Source organism: Macaca mulatta, chromosome 5, assembly GCF_049350105.2.
Source record: "Macaca mulatta isolate MMU2019108-1 chromosome 5, T2T-MMU8v2.0, whole genome shotgun sequence".
Taxonomy (NCBI): Eukaryota; Metazoa; Chordata; class Mammalia; order Primates; family Cercopithecidae; genus Macaca; species Macaca mulatta.
The window spans coordinates 170,025,551-170,050,766 of record NC_133410.1 but is presented as its reverse complement, the minus strand read 5'-3'; the positions used below and the strand labels follow the sequence as shown (position 1 = coordinate 170,050,766).

Below are 25,216 nucleotides of genomic sequence, written 5' to 3'. Positions count from 1 at the left end.
TGGGCATTTAGGTTGATTCCATATCTTTGCTATTGCGAATAGTGCTGCAATGAATATATGTGTGCATGTGTCTTTATAATGGAATGATTTATATACATTTATATACATTTGGGTATATACTCAGTAATGGGATTGCGGTGTCAAACAGTTTTTCTTTTTTTTAGGTCTTTGAGGAATCACCCTGGTATTAAGCCAAATACCCATTAGTTATTTTTCCTGACCCTCTCCCTACTCCCCCCGACCCATCAAAAGGCCCTCTTTCTCCTCCTCGTCCTCTTCCTGTCTCTCTCTCTCTGTCTGTCTGTCTTGTTTGGTCAGTAGTGCTTCAGTTCAGTCCATGCATTATCCTTTTTCTAACACTCTTTGGGCCCACATCGTTAATTTTCTTTTTTTGTTATGTTTTATATAAATTGTGGTTATATTTGGTTTTTAAAAATATTCAATTTATTGATGAATTTTGTGGGTTTGAAGATTTGTATATTTGCCTGTTTACTTTGTTGTCTGAAAATGCAGAAACAATCTCTGCTTACTGGAACATATTTGCAGAGTAGAACCAGGCTTTTTGTTTTGTGGTTTCCTTTGTGGCCACCCTTGTAGGTCTGTCAATAAAACTGGCAAATGCTTTCTGTTTGTGTAGTAAAACAATCATTGTAAATACCGTAATTCAATCTTGATAATTGTATTTTTGAAACTTTGTCTTTATTTTTCTTCATTTTTCAAATACTGAGAGTGATATGTTAAAGAAACAGCATGATTGTGGATTTATTTATTTTACATCCAACCTTAACAGTTTCTGTCTCCTATTTTCATACTATGTTTCAGCTTATGTAATTTTAAATTCAGTATGTAGGGCCTTGAATTTTATCTTATCTGATATTAGTATTACAAAGTCTGTATTTTTTGGTATTTATTCCTAAATGACTGCCAATCTTAAAAATGTCTCTGTCCTTAGTTCTAATGTCCTTACTCCTTTAAAATAATGATGCTTTGATATGCCACTAGAATTTTTCACATGCTTTTTTTTCTATCTGGAAATTGAATCATACCCTTCACTTAGTTTATTCTTACTTATTTCTTAGACTTCACCTTGATCATAATTAGAGAAGTTCGCCCTGTTTAACAATGTCTAATCCACCCAACAAATGCATTCACATTACTATGTTTTTCTCTTCTAGAACACACTAAATTCATAACTTTGAATTTTTTTCTGTCATCATTTGATTACTTTTTGTCTGCCCGATTAGAATATAGGCTCTATGGGCACAGAGATTGCCTGTTCTAACCTGTGTATGGTAGTGCTGAATGCATTTAACACATGCTAGGTACTCAATTGGTACTAAGTGAGTGGAGGGAGAATAAGGAAATACATGCTTTGTTGTTTTTTTATAGGCCAGAGAAAGAAGTATAAGACTAATCATAGTTCAACCTTTCCTAAAACTACAAAAAAGTCCATTTCTTTTGCATTGTGTGTGCAGACTTACTTGATTTTATCATGAGTAAATTATCCAGCTTTATCTTTTTAAACCAGTCTTACACGCCAAATATACCAAATTATTTGACACGTTCTCTCAATATGTTCTGATGTTTCTGGTTGATATACCTTGAACATATTTTCTTTCCGTTATGTGTGGAATAACCTCTCTAGCCCCCTACACCACACAGCACTCTTGAAAGCTTTGGTAATATTACATTTCTTGTGCATCCGCATCTCAATGAAACTGTCCCTCCAGTATCCAACCTCTTTTCATAGATGATCATTCTGTCTTGTCTACATTTGCTGAATTTGAAATTTGCTTCTTCCCCCTCATTTATTACATGTTTATTTCTATTTTCATGGTTCTCTTTCCTCCTGTGTCTATAACCTCTCCTTGAGAATAGGATTTGTCCTTTTATCATTTTATAACATATTTAGTTGACAAAGATTGAATATGTTTAAGATGAAAAGATGATGTATATATTATGTAATGATTATCACAATTAACACATCCATCACCACCCACATTGTACATTACATGTTCAGAACTTATTCATCTCATAATTGAAAGTTATACTTTTTTCTTATTTGTTCAAAGTGCACTGCAGGCATAAGAACAACAGCACAAAATGTGCTACAGGAATGCACACATCATGTATTTAAGTTTGAATAAATGCCATTAAGGAATTAAAAAACTAAAAATTGTAAATGTTTACCATTAATAATTAATTTTTTTAAGAAATATAGCAGATGCTGAAAACTGCATGACTCGGGCCTTAAGCCTAAGTGAGGAGTGCTAGGCTTCATTCTTGGCTCTGAAACATACACATGTGGGTTCAGTTGAAAAAAAAAAAAAGTCATTAAGTTTTAATACGGTCAAACTGCTGGAAGTAATTGCTGTGTATGGGATTTTCTATTAGTTACACTTTTATGATTTTGCTTTAAGAATTTATAGTGTTATTGTAACTTTGAATTATTAAAGAGGCAGGCATCTCCTTCAGAATAATTTCAATTGGATTTTTTTCTTAATTTCTATCTTAATATATTAGCTCTTTACTGATTAAGTCGCTATATAATATTTTTAAAACCTGTTGTTCAAGAACAATTCAATATGTACTGAAAGAAGCAAAGTATACTTAGATCTATTTCTGTCTGTTTTAAAACAGTAAAAATATATACTCCTTAAAAATAGTCCAATTTGGTGTTCAAGATCTTGGATTTACAAGAACTCTTCTTGTTCAGGAATATTTCATATTATGTAAAAATATTATATATTGTGATTATTGCAAGATTTAAGAGTATAACTTTTTCTATTAGTAGCTTAAACTGTCAGTCTAATAGTTTTAACTACCAAAACTTGCTCTAAAAATACATTTCAATTAAACTAACTTAAGCTTCCTGTTTTTTTTTAATGCAGAGTAAAATGTTCTTTGTTTATTAACAAAATCTGTATTCCAAATAAGAATTGTCTATATCAAAAAATGTACAAAGCATTATTAGTTAATTCCAACATGCTATTGTTTTGTTAATTTAAAGTAGCTCACTGAATTAACTTCACTATGTTTATATACACATTCTATCATAGATACTTTGACCTCTTTAATAATATTTATATTACTATATAGCAAAAGCTCTCTTTACTCATTTTTCTTTTTCTTTTTCTTTCAACATGCTGCAGTAGCTAACATATTATGGAGAGAAGAAGGTACTAAGTTGAATTATTTTTACCTTGTTGTGACAATTTTGCTTGATTATTATTAGATTTGTTGATTATCTTTTGTATCATTAATTACCTTTTTTATTTTGATTCAATATTTCAGTTGATGGTATTTCAATATTCTTGTGTAAGCCTGCTACCATTACACATTTATCACTTCTCATCAGCTTGATTAATTACTGATACATAACCAGAAAGTTTCATTGTGATATATTGAAATGCTTTAAGAGTATAAAATTACATCAAAGAAATAAAAACAATCTCAGTTAAACATAATTTACATAATAAACTCTGATTAACATAGAGTAAGAATATTTATAAAAACTGTGCCTTATCAAGGGAATATAATAAATTATATTAAAATCTGGGTTACATTTGAAGGGCCTGGATTCAAATGTAGTCTCTCAAGTTTACAAACAATAGGGCAAGTTACCCTGCACAATCTTCTTATCACAAAAAGGAGTATAGTAGTTGTTAATACTCAGTAGGGTTGTTATCAGTTCTTTAGTTATTATCAGCACTCAATAAACAGTATACATTTTCATATATTATTGCAATTGTTATTGGTTTTCTTCATCTAGTCACAAAGGCTGGGAAGAATGCGTTTGCCCAGGTACTTAAATAGTCCATCAATTGTGGTTAAATGAAATTAAGAGAAAAATGTCTAAAAGTCATCATTACACTCCTGGTGAGCAATGGCCAAAAATTGTCTTCACAACCCACCTTAGACAAAATTTCTCTTCCCTGATTATAGCTTCCTGTAGGAACCCAAGTCACTGTACCCTGTGAAAGTCAGTCTCAAAGCCTCAAGTAATTCTGGAATTTAGCCATCTCAATTCTGTACTCAAGGATGAAGCAGTCCACTTACTTTCTTTTTTCTCTCTTAGAACTTGTTGCTCCTTAAATATTTTGCATGAGCTCCATTAAAACCTGGGTTTATTAAAGAAGTTCCAGTGTAACTATACCCTCCATTTTTATTCCACTTCAAATATTTCAACTTTAAATATAATAATTCAGTCGTTAATGAAAGTAGTCTTGACGTATCAGTACTTACTTATTTATATATTTATTTATTTGAGATGGAGTTTCACTCTTGTTGCCCAGGCTGGAGTTCAATGGTGCGATCCCGGCTCACTGCAACCTCCGCCTCCAGGGTTCAAGCAGTTCTCCTGCCTTAGCCTCCCGAGTAGCTGGGGTTACAGGGCCCGCCACCATGCCTGGCTAATTTTTGTGTTTTTAGTAGAGACAGGGTTTCACCATGTTGACAAGGCTGGTCACGAACTCCTGACCTCAGGTGATCTGCCCTCCTCAGCCTCCTAAAGTGCTGGGATTACAAGCGTGATAATATCTATTAAACACATTTAATTATATTGTCTTCCCTCTGGGCAAGAGTTCTCTGAGCATTTTAAAAATTGATTTTATTTTATCATTGTAATGGAAGGAATAACACCTAACGAGTCAGAGACCAAATACTACAGATCTGGCTCTGATGGTTAATTGCTGGGAAAATTTGGATGAGTTATTTTACCTTGCTGAGTCAGATGCTTCCAATACAATATTTGAAATAGAGTTGGCACTCACCTCACAAATCTGTGCTATGTAAATCAATTTAAAGTATATGGAACAACTTTTTCTTATGTATTAACTTCGATAACCACCATGAACATTATTAGTTTGTAGTAATTTTTAATACATAATAACAACACTCCAGGCCACCCTCAAAAGTATAGAATGGAAGCTTCCAAATTAATTAAAATCATGATGAAATTCATTATATAAAACCACATTATTTTCTCTCTAAAAAGGTATTCTATTAGTTTTTGGAAATTTATACCCTCAGTAATTATTCTCCATCAAGAATAATGTTCTTATGAGTCACTGTTTCATTTGACACATAAAATGTGCTTGACAAAAATAGATATACAAGTGTGTGTCTTTGGGTAAATTATTAAAGTCTTTTTTTCTATATACAGTTATCATAAGAGTACTTGTTTCTTGTAATAGGAAGCATTTTAAAAATAGATCAAAGAAGACAGCATATTTGATTTTGATTCATAGACATCTGTAAGTTATTTTATAATGCCGCAATTATTGTCAAGGCATTACAATAAAAATGATTGCATGTACTAATAGTAATAATGGTGACCAGAGAAAATAGACTGGCTTGAGGAATCATGGAACCCCATCATTGGGTATAAGTATCTCATACAAATAATTAAAATTATAGGTAACTAAATTTTCTAAGAAAATTCTCTCCATTTTTATAATTTAGAATAAAACAAATATGAACTACATATTTCTGAGATACACTTTTATTTTCATTCTAGCAGTGTTTTATATTTATATATTTACCTCTTTATCATAGCGAAGAAAAATCTATCTCAGAGAGAACAAATTATAGAACCATAGAATGTAAGTCGTTTGGGGCCAATAATGGAAAGAGTTGAAATGATCGTTTCTCCCATAATGCCATTTAACTCATCTATAAATGGTAAACCTATGTTATTTTTACATTAATAATTATAAAATTATTTTTTAAAACATGAGCATCAGAATCTAGTGAAGAGTTTGTAATCTAAATAAATTTAACTGCATTTAATGTGTGTTGTCTTACCAATCTCGTCAATATATAATCTTGGAACGCAATGTCCTCTACATCTCTGGGTTCCACTTTCAGCTTTTCTACTCATCTTTATGTTTTACAGGAGTATAAAATGACAATATTAATAGAGGAAATATCTCACTTACTTGTTAACAAATGTTTTAAAGAGCATATTAAATTAAAACACTTTGAAAACATTGGAAATTCATAGATGAATAAGATCTAATATCTGCTCTAAAGAAACTTTCAATCTAGAAGGTTCAAGCGTGAACCATTCTTACCGAAAAGTAGTTTTACTATATATTAAATGATAGATATAATACATATAAATATACATGCATTAATATGTATTTTACATACACATTACAATATTCAGTGTGATTGGTTTTCATTTTCAGTATATTTATGATATTTATAATTAAATATAATTTAATAAAGTATTTTCTAATGTTTATTTTGTGGGTAATTAGTTTATGTTATGAGGTCTAAGTTTATAATATATGTTTTGGATCATATAGGCACTGAATGACACTAATTTAAATTATTTGATTCATTGAAGAATTTAATAAGTTTTACATATGCTAGTTTCAATCTCCAAAGAGAGGTTTGGGATGAGTCAGTATATAACATGGAATTTTAAAAATTTATTAGCACATGAATTACTTTGATGAATATCCCCAGGATCAATATTGAGTAGAATACAACATACTTTGGGAAACACCGGCTTCATATATTTGAATAACTTAAAGGCAGGAAAAAAGTTTCATATTCAAGAAAATTGCCTTTTTATTCTTTATAAATATTTATGTATCTATTCACACAAATATATGTTATAGAAACATTTAAAATAAATCACTATTTAGTTGGGCTAACACTGAACCAAAAAAAATACAAATAGAAATGGAGTGAAATTGTACACCAAAGTTAATACATTACATTACACTTCATGATTAGTTTCATAATCTGTAATACAAGGTTTCCAGTGTCATCCAGTTGGGGGAAAACAGATTTAAAAACAGGCCAGCTTAGCTTCTTCAGCCTAAAATTATTTAAAAATTTCATTACCCACAAAAAATTTCATTACCACACTGCCAGGGAGGTTGGGAAATACAGAAGAATATACGGCTACTAAGTGTGGTTCAAAAACCTCTGGTATAACTATTTTTTTACAGAAAAAAAATAGAAGACTACAAACTGGGTTCAGTGTATACTGCTTGGGAGATGGGTGCACCAAAATCTCACAAATCACCACTAAAGAACTTACTCATGTAACCAAATACCACCTGTTCCACAAAAACCTGTGGAACTAAAACAAATAAAACAATTACTACCTCAAAATAATACTGAAATAATATTTAAAATCAAAAAGGTCAAGATGTGGTGGCTGATACCTTTAATCCTAGCAATTTCGGAGGCCGAAGAGGGAAGATTGCTTGAGGCCAGGAGTTTGAGAATAGCCTAGGCAACATAGCAAAAACCTGTCTCTACAAAAAATTTAAAAAAAAAAAATTAGCCGGGCTTGATGGCTCATGCCTGTAATCACAGCTACTCAGAAGACTGAGGTGGGAGGATCTCCTGAGCTCTGGAGCTTAAGGCTGCAGTGATCACTCCACTGCCCTCTATGCCACCCACACCACTGTCCAGATTGAGTGACAGAGCAATATCCTGTCTCAAAAATAACAGAGCCTACAAAAGTAATAATATAAAATAAATAAAAAGAAAAATACTTTTTGCAGAATAAGTCTTCTGAATACATGAGATTTAGTCATAGCATTTGGGTGGAGGGGAAGACTATGCTTTCTAATGGCTAGTACGTGATGCCAGTTAAATTAAATCACAATCAATCAGTTGTTATTTCCACTGGCCATTTCACTAACCTGTCTGCTAAAAACTTAAGTCAATCTAAGCTTTCTAAATCATTTTACAATTTTTAAATAAAAAATGTGATCTTGCAAGAGGTATCCATTAGCAGCGATATCTATACATGTGCACATGTACATACAGGCATATGATGACATTGGCTTAAATTATATACATGCATGTGTGATACACGTGGTGTGCATAGATATAATTATGTATGATTGCAACCAATGCCATTTATAATGCGAACAAATATTCTATTATATTATAACATTTGCCCTGCTAATTAGTGTGTGAAGTTAATAATGAAGATGTCCGTTCAGTTTTTTTTCAGTACACCTTTAGAAGTTAAGGAGATTGTATATTTACTCAAAAGGACTGGTTTTATATAATATCACTCTGGCCAATATACATAGTGGTCAGATGGTGCCCACTTCCTGGATTAACAGGGCCTAAAAAAGAGCTTGACACACTCACTCCCAAAAAATTTTTTTAGCAAGAATGAAAGGATAATCTAGTTTTGTTATAGTTGAACATAATATAAAGACTTTATTGTGGTGCAATGATATGATTTTGCTCTGTGTACAAAGACAATTTTATCTCCAAAGTCAGGATATAGTGAATGAGAACTTTCATGAACCAAAAATCTATCCGTGCTGAGTTATTCAGTGAGAAATGCAATGCAGACAATCTATTCTTGCCTAAAGAATATTCTTTATCTAAAGAGGGGAGATTTCTTCTATATTTTAAAATATGCATACCTTTAGGATCACTTGAAAGTAAAAAGGATAATATCCACCAATGAAGGATTTTGTGTAACACCATAATTTATTGAAACACCTTTGATTGGCTACCAAATCACTACATCATACTTACAACTTCTCATGGACTATAACATGAATGCAAAACTAATGACAATTAAGTCAGAGGAAGAAAAACATCACAATAAAATCTTTTTTATGATGCACATAAACATGCATCCAATAATTGGAAATTAATCAAATTGTATTGCTGAAATAAATTACATGGTATATATCCACTGTATATAATAAGTAGTATAACTATATTTCACAATACACTACTGTTTTTGAGTGGTTCCCATTCCCAAAGGATCGAGATAGGAATGTGCATTATATCCATTTTTTTTCAGTCCATTTCATGTATTTCAGGGTACAATATTGATTAGAAAATCCTCTGGGAAATACTTCTGTCTTGTAAGACTGCAGGAGTAATTCTTGCTTATGTCTTTTCTGTGTATAGAAAGAAAAACCAGAAAGAAAGCTCTCAAGGAACAAATAAATTATGGATAACATCTGGAGTCACTATACTCTGTTAGATTAACAACCCCCGCCCAAAAAAAAAAAAAAAAAAGTGTTTGTGTCTGCCTTCACTAGAGCCTGAAATAGGAAAAAAAAAAAAAAGTGCACATGTTCCCGATCTTTACTGTGGCTAGAGTAGTGTAGAATCTTTCACTGAAGTCACTGATGTCTGTAATATAATTCACCACAATGCATTCATGAAGACAGAAGTAATGTTCACCACTACTCAGACTGTTTGAGACTCAGGATCCCTTTACACACTTAAATATTGAGAACTTAGAGACCTTTGTGTTTGGCGGGGGAGGGGGCATTTCTGTCTACTAATATTTAGTATTAGAAATGCAAATAGAAAAATTTAAAATATGCATTTATTAACTTGTTAAAATAGCCCTAATAAACCCATTACATGGAGCCATAAATAGCATATTATCATTTTAAAGCTATGTTTTCAAAAAGCTAAAAGGTAACACATTGTTTACATTTTGCAAATCCTTTAACTTTCTGACTTAATAGAAGATGCTGGGTTCTTACATCTGCTTCTGCATTGAATTGTTGTGATATCTTACATAACATTATACTTCATGTAGCCTGTTGAAAACTAAACCCTACATTTAAAAAAATAATAATGCAAGAAAAACTGTGAATGACATCTTAATAGTATTAGGAAAATGGTTTGGGCTTGGCAGACTCCCTAAAAGGGCCAAATTTAAGAAATGCTCCACAAGAAAATAAAGTTGATCTTCTAGCTGGCTCAAGGATTCTGGGAAAACAGAACTTAACATTTTATATCATAGAAAATTTAAATAGCATTATATTCCACAGCATGGGTTTGAGGAGAAGTGAGAATAGTTATCAAATTCTGGTTATATACCATGTCACCATTTGCTTTTTTCAGTAGTGTTATAAGGAATAGATATCCACAAAAAATAAATAAATAAATAAATAAGTTACCATTTCTTTGAAATCTTGCTGTGTGCGAGTTACTCTCCTAAATATTTTACATTCTCTACCTAATTGAAAGCTTACAACAGCTGCATGACATAGTATAATTATTATCTTTAAATTTGATATGGGGAATTATCCCACAGTCTAATTAAGATTCTCACAGTAAAAGCGCAAGTGCTAGAGCTATGATTTGCCTCTGATCTGTCTGAATGCGGAGTATGAAATTTCTCATCTCTCTTTGTCTTATTTTCTTATCCCTACACTTGTCAAAAATATAATATATATAAATTTAGTAGTTAGTAAAAATATATACAAATATATTATTTTATTTTTACACATAAAGCTAATGAATGTCCCAAATGAAAATGTGCATACTTGTCTTCAGTTTCCAACATCTCCATCATCAGGTCATTTATATTCCTCTTTGCTGAGGATAATCTTAATAAATTTATGTGTGCACAATATCAAAGCAGCAAATTGAAAGAGAAACATATCAGGTCATATGTTCAGATCACAAATTCTGCTGCAAAAATTCTAAATAAAACTTATGAGGAAGAAAATAATGCCTTGCAAAAATGTAAATGGCAAAATATCAAGTCTTGTGAATGAGTCTTATGAAAAGTTTTATTTCATAGGCTGAGTTACCAATATATAGGCATTTATTTTATAATTGCTATTTTAATTAATCTAGTTGTATTTAGTAATTTGTTGGCATTACTATTTCATAAGCACTAAGAAGTTATAGTCTCATTGAAAAGAGTCAAATAAAAAAACTAAATCTTAACTAATAGTATCTGTATTTCTTCAGTAACTTTTAACCTGAAAAGTGGTTTATGCTTTGTAAAAATGTTCATGTGTAATTCATATTTTAAAAAGCAAGAAAATATACTCTAGAACCTGAAAGAGTGATTTAGATGGATTAAGTGGTATTTAGTGGAAAATATAGCTCACGAATTCCACCAGTGCAACAAATTATAGTGGAATCCCACTGACTCTTTTCTGTGTAGAATACGGTAAAAAAAACTAATAAAAGTATGCATAGCAGTAAGGGAAGGAAATATTTCAAGAAACATGACAAACAATCTGGACTTTAAAGTAGCTGTCAGGCCCAAACACATTCAAATTCATAATTGTCGAACAGTATTTTGGCGAAGTTAAAGAAAGGTAGTCACATTCACTGAAAAATGTTAAGAGCTTAGTAATAAAAATCAAACATAGTATGTAACAGACACAAATGAAAATCAGACACCACATTATGGCTTTGTTACATTTATAAGTTTCAACAACAATATTCAGAAACCAATAACGTTAAATTGATAGTTATTGATTTGTTAGTGTTTGCATGGAGGCTTTGCTGATACAAATGAAAAAGCTTTTGCATAAATACTCAGGTGCTCTGTTTCGGCTTTCTCTTTTGTGCATATAATATTTATATTCCTTTAAACAAAGCTATGATTATAAATAATAGCTGACTACTAAACTTTATTTTATAAAAAACGTGATGAGTTTAGTTCTTGCCACTTCTGCTACTGTTCAGGAATATTCCATATTTATGTATTGCTCTCTGGAATTATAATGGATAATTACCTATTAAAGCTTACATCTATTAAAATAGAAGTACTGAGAATTATTTATAAAATAATAAGGTATATCAAACAACCTGGAGTCATTTAAAGTATATAGGTATTATTATAAATAATTTCATGTGCCAAAAGAAAAATTGTATGCAGATTATGTATAAACATGAATGAAGTAATAGTTCAGTTTGTATACATTTTTCTCTAAATCTTAGGAATATATGGATACATAGTTATATGGAAAAATAAAATAAAATTTAGTAGTCAGCTATTATTTATGATCATAAGTATTCCCTAGAAACATATAAAATGTAAGATGAAATATGACTTAAGTTCAATAAACACATATGTTTTACAAATCAACAAACTGTTATTGTGTTTATCAATAGATGGAAAGCCCAGGCTGAACCTTGCAGGAGATCACAATTGAAAAAAATAATAATAATGCTTAGAAAATTATTTTTTATTTAAATAAATTATCTTTCCCTTTACAGATGTTTTTAGAATGTAAACATTGTAAGCAACAATGGTTTGATTTTCCAATCAAGATTTTAATATTATTGTTATCTTTTAAAGAAAACATGCTATCACTGAATTATGTAAGATATAATTATATTGAATAAATTTGACTGTGTAAACCAATACAACAGGTCAAAAGAGCTATATAGGCGAGGATCAGAAAAGGAAGGATTACAAGAGCTCAGGACTGACCACATTGGAACAGAGAAGAAGCAGAGGAAACAGAGAGAACAGATGTTCATGAGTATGCAGAAGTTCCCTGGGCTCAGGCTTTAGTTAACCTACACATGTTTCAAACACGCCTCCTGCACCCATTTGACATGGATTTAGAAAGTCGGGGGTCGGGGGAGATGAATTTCTGCGATACCACACATCCAGATCTGTAGTGTGAAAAAGAAAAGTGTGATTTAAACATTAAATTAAGATTTTTCAAAGACCTTCGTTTGGTTTAAGGTATAGAAAGAGTCCTCCCAAATTGTCAATATTAAAACTAATATGTAAGATCTCTATTTAGAATTATTTTGACAAAAATTAGTTTAAGAAAACATTTATTCTACAAAATCTAGGGCATTTGGTCTTTTTCTTCCTAAAAATCTTTATATGAACTAAACTCCTGCAAAGAAATTAAACTTTTCCTAGTGAACTCTAAAAAAAGTAATAAGATAAATTTGATTCTTCAGAAAGTGCTTTTATTCCTTAATCAACACGTACATTAAGTGGGGAAGGTATCCAACATAATCTATGTATCAAGAGTTTATATCCCTATTTATAATTGCTTTAAACTATGAAACATTCATTTAATTATATTAAAGAAACCACTGAATTGCGGCTGAGGAAGAATGAAGTGTAATGTCTGCGTAATATCACGAAGTGGTATGGGTATACAGTGAGGGTCCCATATGGTTTGCTTTATTAACATCACACAACTTCGAAAACTGATCCCCTGATAAAGATATGAGAGGCACTGAATTTTGATTGTAAAGGTTTATGATAATTATATTTTGAACATTTAAATGTGTTTTTATTCCTAAGGTCTGGGAATTGGGAACATGTTCTATGTGTTTTATGAAGATGGAATCAAAGTGATACAACCCATAGAATGTGAATTTCAGAGGCACATTAAGCCTAGTGAAAAGCTCCTTGGATTTCAGGCAAGTATCTAAAAAGTTCCTTTGACATTTCATGCAGAAATTTTGTTAAGTAGAATTATATTTTGGAAATATAACAAAACCTATACATATATGAGACTTGTGTTGGAAAAAAATTATGAAACCCATGATATTCGGTATTATTCTTTTTAGGTTTTATATCTGAGGAGGAAAATAATATATTATGTATTCCTAAATATTTGCTTGTAATTAAAATGAAAGTAAGAAAAGCGAAATAACAGGATGAACACGACCTGCAATAGCTTTGCCTGCTCTCCAGTTTAGAATACCTCCTGTATTTATAGGTAATATTTACTACAAGAAAATAAAATAAAATAATCTGGTGGGAAGCTAGTATATATTAGATGCTTTATAAATGTAAAACCATTTTTATTCTTCATCTCATTCTTCATGAGGTCCCAATGGAATGGACATTTGATATTTTCCCTTATTTATCTGAATTGTCCATTCCAGCCTACCAGTAGGCAGTATTGCTGTCATATACTAATACATGGAGACAATAATTTATACTGTAAATCCATGCCCTAGAATGAAAAGAAGGAAAAAAATTATGAGAGGAGATAATATAGGTCAGTTTCCTCCTAGGTATTATGTAGGACAAACAAATATAATGTCCTTTTATTTAAAAATATTTCAGCTATAGGCTAAATTATTAAGTAAAATTCTTACCATTTTGGTTAAGTTATAACTTAATTATACATACAAAAAAATCTTAAATTGCACATTTTATTTTATTTTATTTTATTTTTATTTTATTTTATTTTAAGACAGAGTCTTGCTCTGTCACCCAGATTAGAGTGCAATGGTGCGATCTCGGCTCGCTGCAACCTCTGCCTCCTGGGTTCGAGCAATTCACCTGCCTCAGCCTCCCAAGTAGCTGGGATTACAGGCATCTGCCTCCACACCTGGCTAATTTCTGTATTTTTAGTAGAGACGTGGTTTCAACATGTTGGCCAGGCTGATCTTGAACTCTTGACCTCGTGATACACACTCCTTGGTCTCCCAAAGTTCTGGGATTAGAGGCGTGAGCCACTTCACCCGACCCTATTTTTTTTTTAATAATCTTACGTTATCGTTATTAAGTCAGTCTTTGAATAAGTTGTGTTTTGTGCATATATGTATGCAATACATAAACACATGAATAAAAACAAATTATTGCTGATAAAAGAAATAATTTAAGCCACACTCATATTTTTACAAAAACATTCTGAATAAGAAATATAGACTAACATGCAGATATAGGTAGTGTGGTGTTCAATATAAATATTATTATTTAGATCAGAACAAAATAATTTTATAGGAGAGTGTTTCTGATTTCTACAGGAATAGCAGTTTTTCAGCTAATAACACATATGTCTTGGCTATATCACAGAATTTGAAACTTCAATTACTAATACTAATAAGATAGGCTGTGAAATTCATACTTTTCATCACAAAACTATCACTTCAGGTATTTGATTTGCAAATTTAGAGACAAAGAATGTTCTTCCTGCACCACATGTGTGCTATTTCAGGGTATCAGTAAATGCTTCATTACTATGTGACTCAAGTCTTAAAGAGCATGCTTTGCTTTCCCAGAACATTTCTTGACAGCTCTGGGTGAGTTAATTTAATAACTTGGAATCTCAAGTTAAAAAAAACAAGCTAAAATTTGATGTGACAGTTTTGTAACATGTCAAGGCAACAAGGATGTGAGCGTTATTTACCTGAATTTCTCTCTCTTTAAAGCTTTATAATACTCAGATGTCCTCCTAAAACAACTAAAGAAAAACAAGGTAGAATTGTGTATATTTATTTATCTATGCATACATGTATTATTTCTCTATGTATCCAATTAAATATGTATATTTGTCTATGTATACATATATATTTATATGTATATACACAGACATAGAGACATAGAGATGTACAAAGCAATGTGATGTATACAGCTCTCTATGTATACATATATATTTATGTATACCTACATAGATAAATAAATATACATAATATATAATAGATACAGAGAAAAATTACATATACAAACTATGTATAATTTTCTGATAAGAAATTAAATATTAAAGAGGAAATAGAAACCAAATATCAATGATGACATCTTTAACTTATTTTCTTCAAACAATGAACCCTTATCCACAAACATACACCAACAGTGACAAAGCAGGGATAACTAGTTACTAATAACTAATCTGCTATATCAGATTATATCAGTCACAGCCCCTGGAAATCTACAGTCATATTGTGTGTGAGACAAATATTAGAGAATATGAAGTTATTCTAGAAATGTATGCTTCTACATAAAACTACATGCAAGGATAGAAAGTTTGCATTCCTATACTATATTAAAAAGTTTATAAAGGTTTCTGTACTCTTATGGAAGAGTAATGAAAGGAGTAAAAAAAAAAGCATGTTTGCATTTTTAAGAAGGGAGAAAACTATCAAATAGTGTTTTGGTTTTGAAAACACATAACATTTTTGCTGCATTGGATGTTGAAATTAAAATACAGCTCAAAATTTAAGGTGACCAACATTTTGTAAAGCACCAAGAATAATATAAAAAAGGGAATTGTTATAACTTATTTCTGCTTACGATTTTTAAATACAAAATATATGGAGAAACACTCATGACATAAAAGAAATATATTTCTTATGTAATTATTATATGCCATATATATGAAAAGAGGCTAGAGTAAATTAAATTCCTTTTATATTACTCTGCCATTTTTCATTCCTTAATATAAAATAAGCTTAAATAATTGGAATATATATATACACAAATACTGTCATGTACATACAAGTATATCCTAATAGAATGAGAAGTGCATTGATCATGTTATGCTTTGAGAATAAGTGTTGAAGTAAATAATTTTTACTTGAAGGTAATATTTTCTACATTTAAAAACAAGATAGATGGCAATTTCAGAGTATGGAAGCTATTTGGTGCTACATTCTCTTAAGAATATATTTCTAATTACAAAGTAATTTCATGAGAAATTTGTTGAATACTATGCAATCAGAAAATATTTATCCAGAAAAACAGAATCAATAGGCTCTCCATTTCTCTCTCTATCTGTCTCTATCTCTGCTGCTACCACTACCTCTACCACTACATTTCCCTCTATTTCTGTCATTTGATTTCTATCTCTATCTCTATCTTTTTCTCTATCTCCTATATGTTTTATTTTAAGGAATTGGCTCACACAATTGCAGGTGGGATATGTCAAGTCCAAAATTTGTAGAGTTTGCCAGCCAGAAGGAAATTCAGATAAGAGTTGATGTTGCAGTCTTAAGTCCAAAATCTACTGGTCTGACTGTCAGTCTGGAAACTTACACAGGAGTTAAAGTCATAGTCTTGAATCTTAAATTCATAGAGCAGGCTGGAAACTCAAGCAGGATTTCTATGTTGAAGCCTTAAGGTAGAATTCCTTCTTTTTTAAAAAACCTTAGTCTTGGCAGGGCGCGGTGGCTCAAGCCTGTAATCCCAGGACTTTGGGAGGCCAAGACGGGAGGATCACGAGGTCAGGAGATCGAGACCATCCTGGCTAACCGGGTGAAACCCCGTCTCTACTAAAAAAAAGAAAAAATACAAAAAACTAGCCGGGCGAGATGGCGGGCGCCTGTAATCCCAGCTACTTGGGAGGCTGAGGCGGGAGAATGGCGTAAACCCGGGAGGCGGAGCTTGCAGTGAGCTGAGATCCGGCCACTGCACTCCAGCCTGGGCCACAGACAGAGCGAGACTCCGTCTCAAAAAAAAAAACAAAAACAAAAAACAAAAAACAAAAACCTTAGTCTTTGCTCTTAAGTCCTTCAACTGATTAGATGAGGCCCATAAACATTATGGAGGGTAATCTGTTTACTTATAGTCAACTAATTATAAATGCTAATCACCTCACAAGCATCTTCACAGCAACATCCAGACAAGTATTTGACCAAACAAGTGGGCATCATAATCTAGCCATGCTGACGTATAAATCAACCATCACATCTTCCTGTCCCTTGTAGTCAAGGATTAAGTTTGGTTAGTGTTTGTATTCTCAACATGCTCGGTACAATGTCTTACATATGACAGGCCAAGAAACATTTGTTAAATGAATTTAACAAAAATTCCATTGCTTTAAGCCTTAGCTATTCATTGTTTTATGCATTCTCTAAGTTTAAAAATGTATACATCTAATTCTCTCTCTACATTAATACTTCTCCTTAATTTACAATTGCCATAAAACAATATTCTTCTTTCAATGTGTTTGTGAAAAATGTTTCATAGAGTAATTTATCATTGAATTGTTTCAGAGTGACTATAACCTCATGGATCTATTAATTCAGGATCACGTAGTGATAAGTTCCTGTGTAAATGCACTGTATATGAGTTTTTAGTACCGAAAAAAGCACTAATGTGTTTCATTTTAGAAGACAGATTTCTTGAGTACCGGTGGTGGAAATGAGTCTTTTGGAATCATTTTTTCCCATGAAAAGGGATTAAATATGAATATAATATTTTTCAAATTCATGGTCTCCATTAAGAGAGAGCAGCAGTGTACTTCCCAATATAACTCATTGATCAATAAAGTTTAAATAAGACCTGATATATTTAGAGTGTAGAATCAAATCTCTCAGAAAATGGTGTTGTGCTTGCTGAAATAAAAACTCAATTTTGATGTAATGTCAGATTGCGTTAGGTTTCACGTTTTGATAGTGAGTTGGTGAGGATATGTACAACAGACTTTTAGTTATTTTTCGTCTTTTTTCCATCTTGTTATGTAGCTTTACTAGATACGATTATTTCTATATTTATCCCAGTTGTACACATGATTTCATCATGTCACCTAGAGTATGAACTTCAAGCAAATAGAATTATATTTCAGACTTATGGATTCAGGACTCAAACTGAAAAGGAGTTTGGAAATATGTTTAAAATTACAGGCTCAAAAACAAGCTTTCCCAAGATCACCAACTTGGTTACTCTTCTGGTTTTCTACCACGGTTCCATCCTTATCTATTACTCTTTTATTCTTTGACACTTCTTCATTCAGTCAGCTTCTTTGCTTGTTACAGATCTAGCTGCTGCTCTTCACATATGCCATGGTATTACTTATTATTTAATGGATCCTGAAATAAGTTTAAAGAAAACCATGTGTCTTATTATGCATATGTCTTATATTGTGGAACCTGAAAGATCTATTACTGATTTGTTGTTGTTGTTGTTTTGTTTTGTTGAAACAAGATCTCACTCTTTCGCCGAGGTTGGTGTGCCGTGGTGCATTCATAGCTCACTGCAGTGTTGAGTTCCTGGGCTCAAGGGATCCTTTTACCTCAGCCTCGTGGGTAGCTGAAATTACAAGTGCACACCACTGAATCCGATTAATTATTTTCAATTTTTTGCAGAGACGGGGCCTCACAAGCTGCCCAGGCTAGTCACTAATTCCTGGGCTTAAGAGATTCTCTTGACTTAACCTCTGAAGCTCTAGGATTACAGCCATGAGCCATCTCAGCCAGCCTATACCCGGTTTTAATGCTAACTTAAATTATACTGAACTGTAGAACTGAACTCATTATACTTTATACAGGGAGTCTGATGTAAGTCTCCTCTAAAATGTCTGTTATCCAGGTTTGGAGTTTCCACAAGCCAAAATTATTTTACCTTTATAAACTACTGTTACCAGTCTGTTAGAAAAGAATTCTTGCATAGGAACAGGTTGTTTGTAATGTCCAGAATACTTACGTTTCAAGAAATTGAAACTGAGATTAGAAACTGGGAAGCTCAATGGTCCACATTTCTTTTTCTGCTATTGTTGACCTTTATCTCAAGCAAAGCAACCTTCAGGGTGTTCATCAGTTCCCTTGCTCTGTTTCTAGTCCAGTTATACTTCTGCAAACTTGGTCCTCAAAAATAGTCGTTTGAAATACCAGCCCCTTTACATGATGCAGACAATCCATTTCCCCATGAAGCCAGTGAGTAACCTTTTGAATACAACACCACCATCTTTCAGAAGGGGAATCAAAATGTTTCCCCACTTATTTATTTTTTTTTTTTCCTCAGGGTGTCTCTTTTCAAACCTGGCTTAACTTACAGAGTTATAGAATGATAACAACGTGAGCCTTAGTCCCTTTGTGGTTACAGTGATATCCTGCAAAGAGCTACCTGAAGAGAGGAATGTAAACTACTTCTAACTATTCCTTAGAAGATTATTCTGTAAATTTAAAAAGAAATGAATTTAACAAATCAGTGCTTGACATCGTAGATGTAAAGAGGTCTTATAAAGCTTCCTTAATAATCACACTGTTTTATAATTCTCACTTTGTGTTTCTGTTAAGCTTTAATATGTAAGCCTAAAATTGGGGGGAACAACAGTGGAAAGCTCATAAATGTAATGGAGTTGTATAGCATTATTAAGTGGGCCAAGCAGCATATGAAGTCCTTTCAAGAGATTATCGCTAACAAGTAGCCAAGGTATTTGGATGAATGTGATCAGAATGATGTGTGTTTCAGACAATCCATCGACAACATTTTTATATGATTAATAAGGACTCACTTATACACATGTAAAAGTGCATTCCACACACTTTACAAATAAACGTGTTTAAGGTTATTTAGATTTTTCAATAGAAACTTCTTAAAGGTAAAATTGAAGATTTTGACAGAAAAAATATTGATACAAATATATTTAAACATCAAAACCTTTTACTTGAGATTTACAAAATCACACAAATCTATCATATTAGATGTGTCTTAAAGAATACTTAGTCTTTTCATATAAGATATATTTTAACACAAAAAAAAGACCTATTTTTTCCAGGTAATATATTTTCATGGCAAATATAAAATAAAACAAAATATTTTATTATAAAATACAATATATTATTCCTTCATGTTTCCCTATGTCTAGTGCCAGCTCGATCAATTGCTACATTTAATCACTAAAAAAGGTAGTTAGCAATGGTATTTCTTGAATTATCAATATTAAATATTGTCTGTTGGTGTTCTTCTATGAAAGACAATAATTTTGCTTATACAATTCTAATAACTTTTTTTCCTAAATATATTGAAAATTATATAATTATTTTGCATACTCATGGGTTAGATTTACAATATAATGATTACATCTTTAGCTTTTATTTTTCTCAACATTTCTAAAAATTTTCATTTAACTATAAGTTTCTGAATACTGGCTTCATTTCTCACTGTTTACTTTTGATATTTCAACAATAGTTCTCACAATTTCAATTTAACAGTGAAGACATCCATTTCTTTAAAAATTTTTTCCATATTTTAAAAAAGTCACAAATATCAGTCTGGAGGTGGTGAGGGAAGGAAAGTATACTATGAGAAACTGTGTTTCAATTTTATTTTACTAAATGTTTCTATTGGTAAATATTAAAAATTAACTCTTCAGTATTTAAAAATACATTTACATTTCTCCATGCACTATATAATTATTTTATATACCATGTTGTCTGCATGGAAATTAAGAAAGAACTATATAATAAGAATTACAATGAAAATAGCTTAAACTTCAAAATTATCATTCATATTTTAGTGTGTAAGCTGCCAACTTATTGCTCATTATAACTCGTTTTTTTCTATCTTAGTCATTTATTTTCAAAATGTTGTTGATCCCATTTTAGAGGACATATTATGGGTTGCTTGGCAAATTAATGGCAGAGTCAATATTTCATCTAGAACTTGCCAAGCAAAAACATAGTTGCGCCATGAGCTATGCTGTCCACCTATTTTTTAATTTTAGAAAACAACAGAATTAAAGCAGCTGCTGTTTTCATGTAAACACATATTACATATATATGCATATATACATGTTAACAGAAAGGTGTACTAGAAGTTATGTTCTGGCTATATTTTAAAATAAATATTTCATAGTATGCCTCTACAGTAGTTTATAGATGAGATCTAAATTTGACCCATTTAATATTGACTTCCAAATTATCACTCATGCACGGAGGTTTGTTTACTTGTTTATCCATATTTGGAATTTGCTTTGTGTCAAGCATTGTGATAGGCAGGGGAGAGAAAATAATAACATAACAGATACAGAAATTTTAAGCACACTCAAGTGTAATGGTTGCTCTTATAGACAGATGTACACTGAGGGCACAAAAAGAGAAATAATACTACTGAATTTCTCCTAATTTAAATATTTTTCAAAAGATCAGGAAACTAGGCTGTCTTAAAGATATAGAAGGGTAAAAGGAAGATGAAATTGATATGTGGCTGCATATTGTACAATCCTATTATAAATCTCATTTGTATAGCTTTAAAGAAAATTTAACATAAAACACATTTCAAGGGTGCAACTACTGGCAGCATAACTATATTGCTTGAAAACTCTACCAAGGTGTTTCTGCTGGAATGGGGAATGGGATCTATTTGTTGGCTGTCTCTCTCTCTCTCTCTTTTTTTTTTTTTTTTTTTTTTTTTGAGACAGAGTCTCACTCTGTTGCCCAGGCTGGATTTCAGTGGCGTGTTCTTAACTCACTGCAACCTCTGCCTCCCGGTTCAAGCCAGTCTCCTGCCTCAGCCTCTACAGTAGCTGGGATTACAATCGCGTGCCACCACGCCCAGCTAATTTTTGTATTTTTAGTAAAAACGAGGTTTCACCATGTTGACCCGGCTGGTCTTGAAGTCCTGACCTCAGGTGATTTGCCCACCTGTTTCCCAAAGTGCTGGGATTACAGGCATGAGCCACCACGCCCGGCCTGTAGGCTCTCTCCTAAGTGTTATTGCTTCCACCCTGAAAAAGAAGCAATCAGTTCTATCCCATCTCTATTTTAAAGTAAAAAATTAACTCCTTATGATAGGAGCAAAGGAGAAAGATTACATGTTTAAAAATGTATATATCTAGTATCATTTACATTCAAAACTTAACTCTGTAATCTGTGATTTTCACTAAACAGTAGCTAATATAATTTCACAAAAGATATCTAATAGCTGATAGCTGCCTTTTGAACTTACTTGAAAAATTAAAAGATAGGATTAAATAATAGCATACTGATTATATAATCTGTATATATTTCTAAGGATTTACACTGAACTAAATCACCGGGTCAGGTTTTGTGAATTCTCAATATTGTTTTCAAGTTGTTACTCTGAAGAATTTTCCTAAAATGGATAATGTGGCCTGGAACCCTATTTAAATTTTCAGTAAAAAAAAAAGAGGCCAGATAAAATGTAATATTTTATAAATATGATAATAAATGTATAGTTATCAATGTAATGGAAAAAGATAATGTGCTTTTTATTTCTATGTTTTCATATCAAATGAAGGTAGGTACAGAGCCAAAGTCTTTAAGTAAATGATGCTTTTTAAAAAACAAATCTTTTGGCCAGGCGCGGTGGTTCATGCCTATAATCCCAGCACTTTGGGAGGCCGAGGCGGGCGGATCACGAGGTCAGAAGATCGATGCCATCCTGGCTAACACGGTGAAACCCCGTCTCTACTAAAAATACAAAAATTTAGCCAGGCGTGGTGGCGGGCGCCTGTAGTCCCAGCTACTTGGGAGGCTGAGACAGGAGAATGGCGTGAACCCGGGAGGCAGAGCTTGCGGTGAGCTGAAATCATGCTACTAGGAGCAAGACTCGTCTCAAAAAAAAAAAAGTCATTTTTATGGGTTTCCTTTAAATGATAAAACATAGCAATAGTATACATATATAACAATCTTTGTCCAATATTACTTTACCACATAACTGTATGAAATCAAATGCAAAGCTCTTTTAGTCATTCTTATGTAGCACAAATTTATGTGTGAATTACAATAATGCTTAAAAATTAACCACATATAATTGTCTCTGTAAAACATTTATAGTTTTTAAAGATAAATTGATTTCATTTCAGAGTAATTTTTTCAGTCAATTGTAGTTTTGCAAACCCTATTAAGCCTTTGTTCCATGTAAGGCACTTCTGTACCAGACAATATGGAAAGATGGAAGAACGAAGCACCAGCTGTATTGTGAGATTATGTGCCACAGGGAAAAAAAAGTTTAATTCCTAAGTGATATACTGTACTGAATCAAATGTGGATAATCCAGCAATCACAAAATCCACCTGATTTATCCTTCCATGTAAACATTTTTTTAGTTAGTAAACAGAGTGAGATAATCACAGGGAAAGCCTACATATGCATATCTAGAATAGTAATTAATAAAATCTGTCTCACTCCTCAATTAAGTTTCCCAAAAATAGAAATTGTACAGCATGTGTTATCAGAACTCGTGTGTCATTACTAAAAGGAGAGAGAAACATTTAAGAGGGAGAAAGGAGAACTTGTATTATATCAGATGTTCCATCTTCAAACTGTATGACACTTTTCGTTAAAAGTTTGTTTTTGATTATTTTATGAATTTGTAATAAGAAATAATGAAATTAATTCCACAATAATATTAGAAATTCAGAGGATCAGAGTAAATTAAATCCAACTAGAATTCATATAAAATGTCTTTTAAAAACTAGAATTTTTATTTCAACAGAATTAATGTCTCTATTTTCTGGTCATATGAATAAAACGAATATAATGCAGATTTGAAATTAAAAAAACCTATTACATGAAAAATCCAGCTGAGAAAATGAATTCTACATGATAGGACTGAAGTACAAAAACAAACCAAAAAAAATTACATTTTAATTCCTGCAGCCATGTTTTAAAAGCTGCATTAAGAAAGTATCCCAAACTCCCTCTTTTCAATGTTTAATAAAAAGGCTGGATATTTATTGTCAGGAAAACTGCACAGAAAGATGTATACTTTTGGCACTTAAAACAAATATTTTATTGACTTTTTCATGATAAGAATTTATTAATCAACAGTTGGTGGTCACTTAACTTCATGTGTTACGTGGTAATTATTTTCTTTAGTTTTATTTTTTTTTCCCTCACTAACCAACCCACTAACTGTGCTGTGTGCCACAAGTTAAAGAAAGAATATCACTGCTCCTATACAATTCAAATAGTCATCATATCGAGGAAAGTTTAAACACATCTAATTCTCTAATTCCAACTTACCCATACTAGGTTTAAATTAGTTTGATCCATAAACCCTCATTGTTCATACAATTTGCAATTACCAATATCCATCCAGTCATTTTCTATTATTTTTGCTTTAATATTGTTTCAATTCCAACACCTTTTTGTCAAGCTCTATTTACTATTTTTTGGATCTAACTCTAGACCTTTTGTCTTGATATTTAATTTGCTTTCCCTACTATTCAAATATATGCCTTTCCCAACAGACATTAAATGCCTGCCTGCCTCTCCTGTTCTCAGTGTCTAATGGCACCTGTACCTTCCCCCTAGCTAGGATTTCAGCTCCTTTAAAATAACTATAAAAGCCAGAAAAGCTACCACCTAGTCCTACATTCACAAAGCATCTAGAATTTGGTTTTTATGTTCTGTAAGCATTTGAAATTTAACACCCTACAGTTGTGTCTTTTTAAACCAACTTTTCTTTTCTAATTCAATATTTTTATAAACCACTATAACATTTTACATTTAAGCAGAGTTGAAATAATTCAAATAAATTGGTTTTTTTTTCATGAAAAAAAATTGACAAACTTCTGATTTAATCCTCTCAGTTTTCAGGTAAAGAAATGAGAAAGATCAAGTGATTTGTTCAGTCATGGAACTGCCAAACACCAGACAGAACAAAATTCTTCTTGCCCTATATGCAATAATCATGCCACATTTAAAGTAGCTCTCTAAATCTCTTGAACATGCACAGCAAACTTCCTTCCAAAACATTTGGTAATTTTTTTTTTTACGTTTGCATCAAAAGCATGTAGACTGTTACAGTTTTTGTCAAATGTAGCACATCGATAATTTTCTATATGAAAATAGGAGGTAACTTTTATTGATCACTTGACCTTTTCAAATATGATTGTATGTACTTCTCACAATAACTCCATGTGATAGCTAATATTATTATACCCAATTTACCAATGAGGTAACAAGCCTCAGCAGGTCTACTTGCACAGACAATATAAGTACACCTTTGGACATTACACTGAGGTCTCTTTGGCCTCAAAACCTGTTATTT

At 31.9% G+C, this 25,216-nt stretch overlaps 1 protein-coding gene across 1 annotated transcript in view; it reads left to right on the top strand.

Moving 5' to 3' along the window:
• Positions 1-25,216, top strand: part of FSTL5 (follistatin like 5) — an 810,882-nt gene that overhangs the window by 688,472 nt on the left and 97,194 nt on the right. Inside the window, exons 11-12 of the mRNA XM_015139434.3 lie at positions 3,153-3,179; positions 13,046-13,164. Of these exons, the coding sequence (XP_014994920.3) occupies positions 3,153-3,179; positions 13,046-13,164 (146 nt within the window). The remainder of the gene's footprint in view (positions 1-3,152; positions 3,180-13,045; positions 13,165-25,216) is intronic.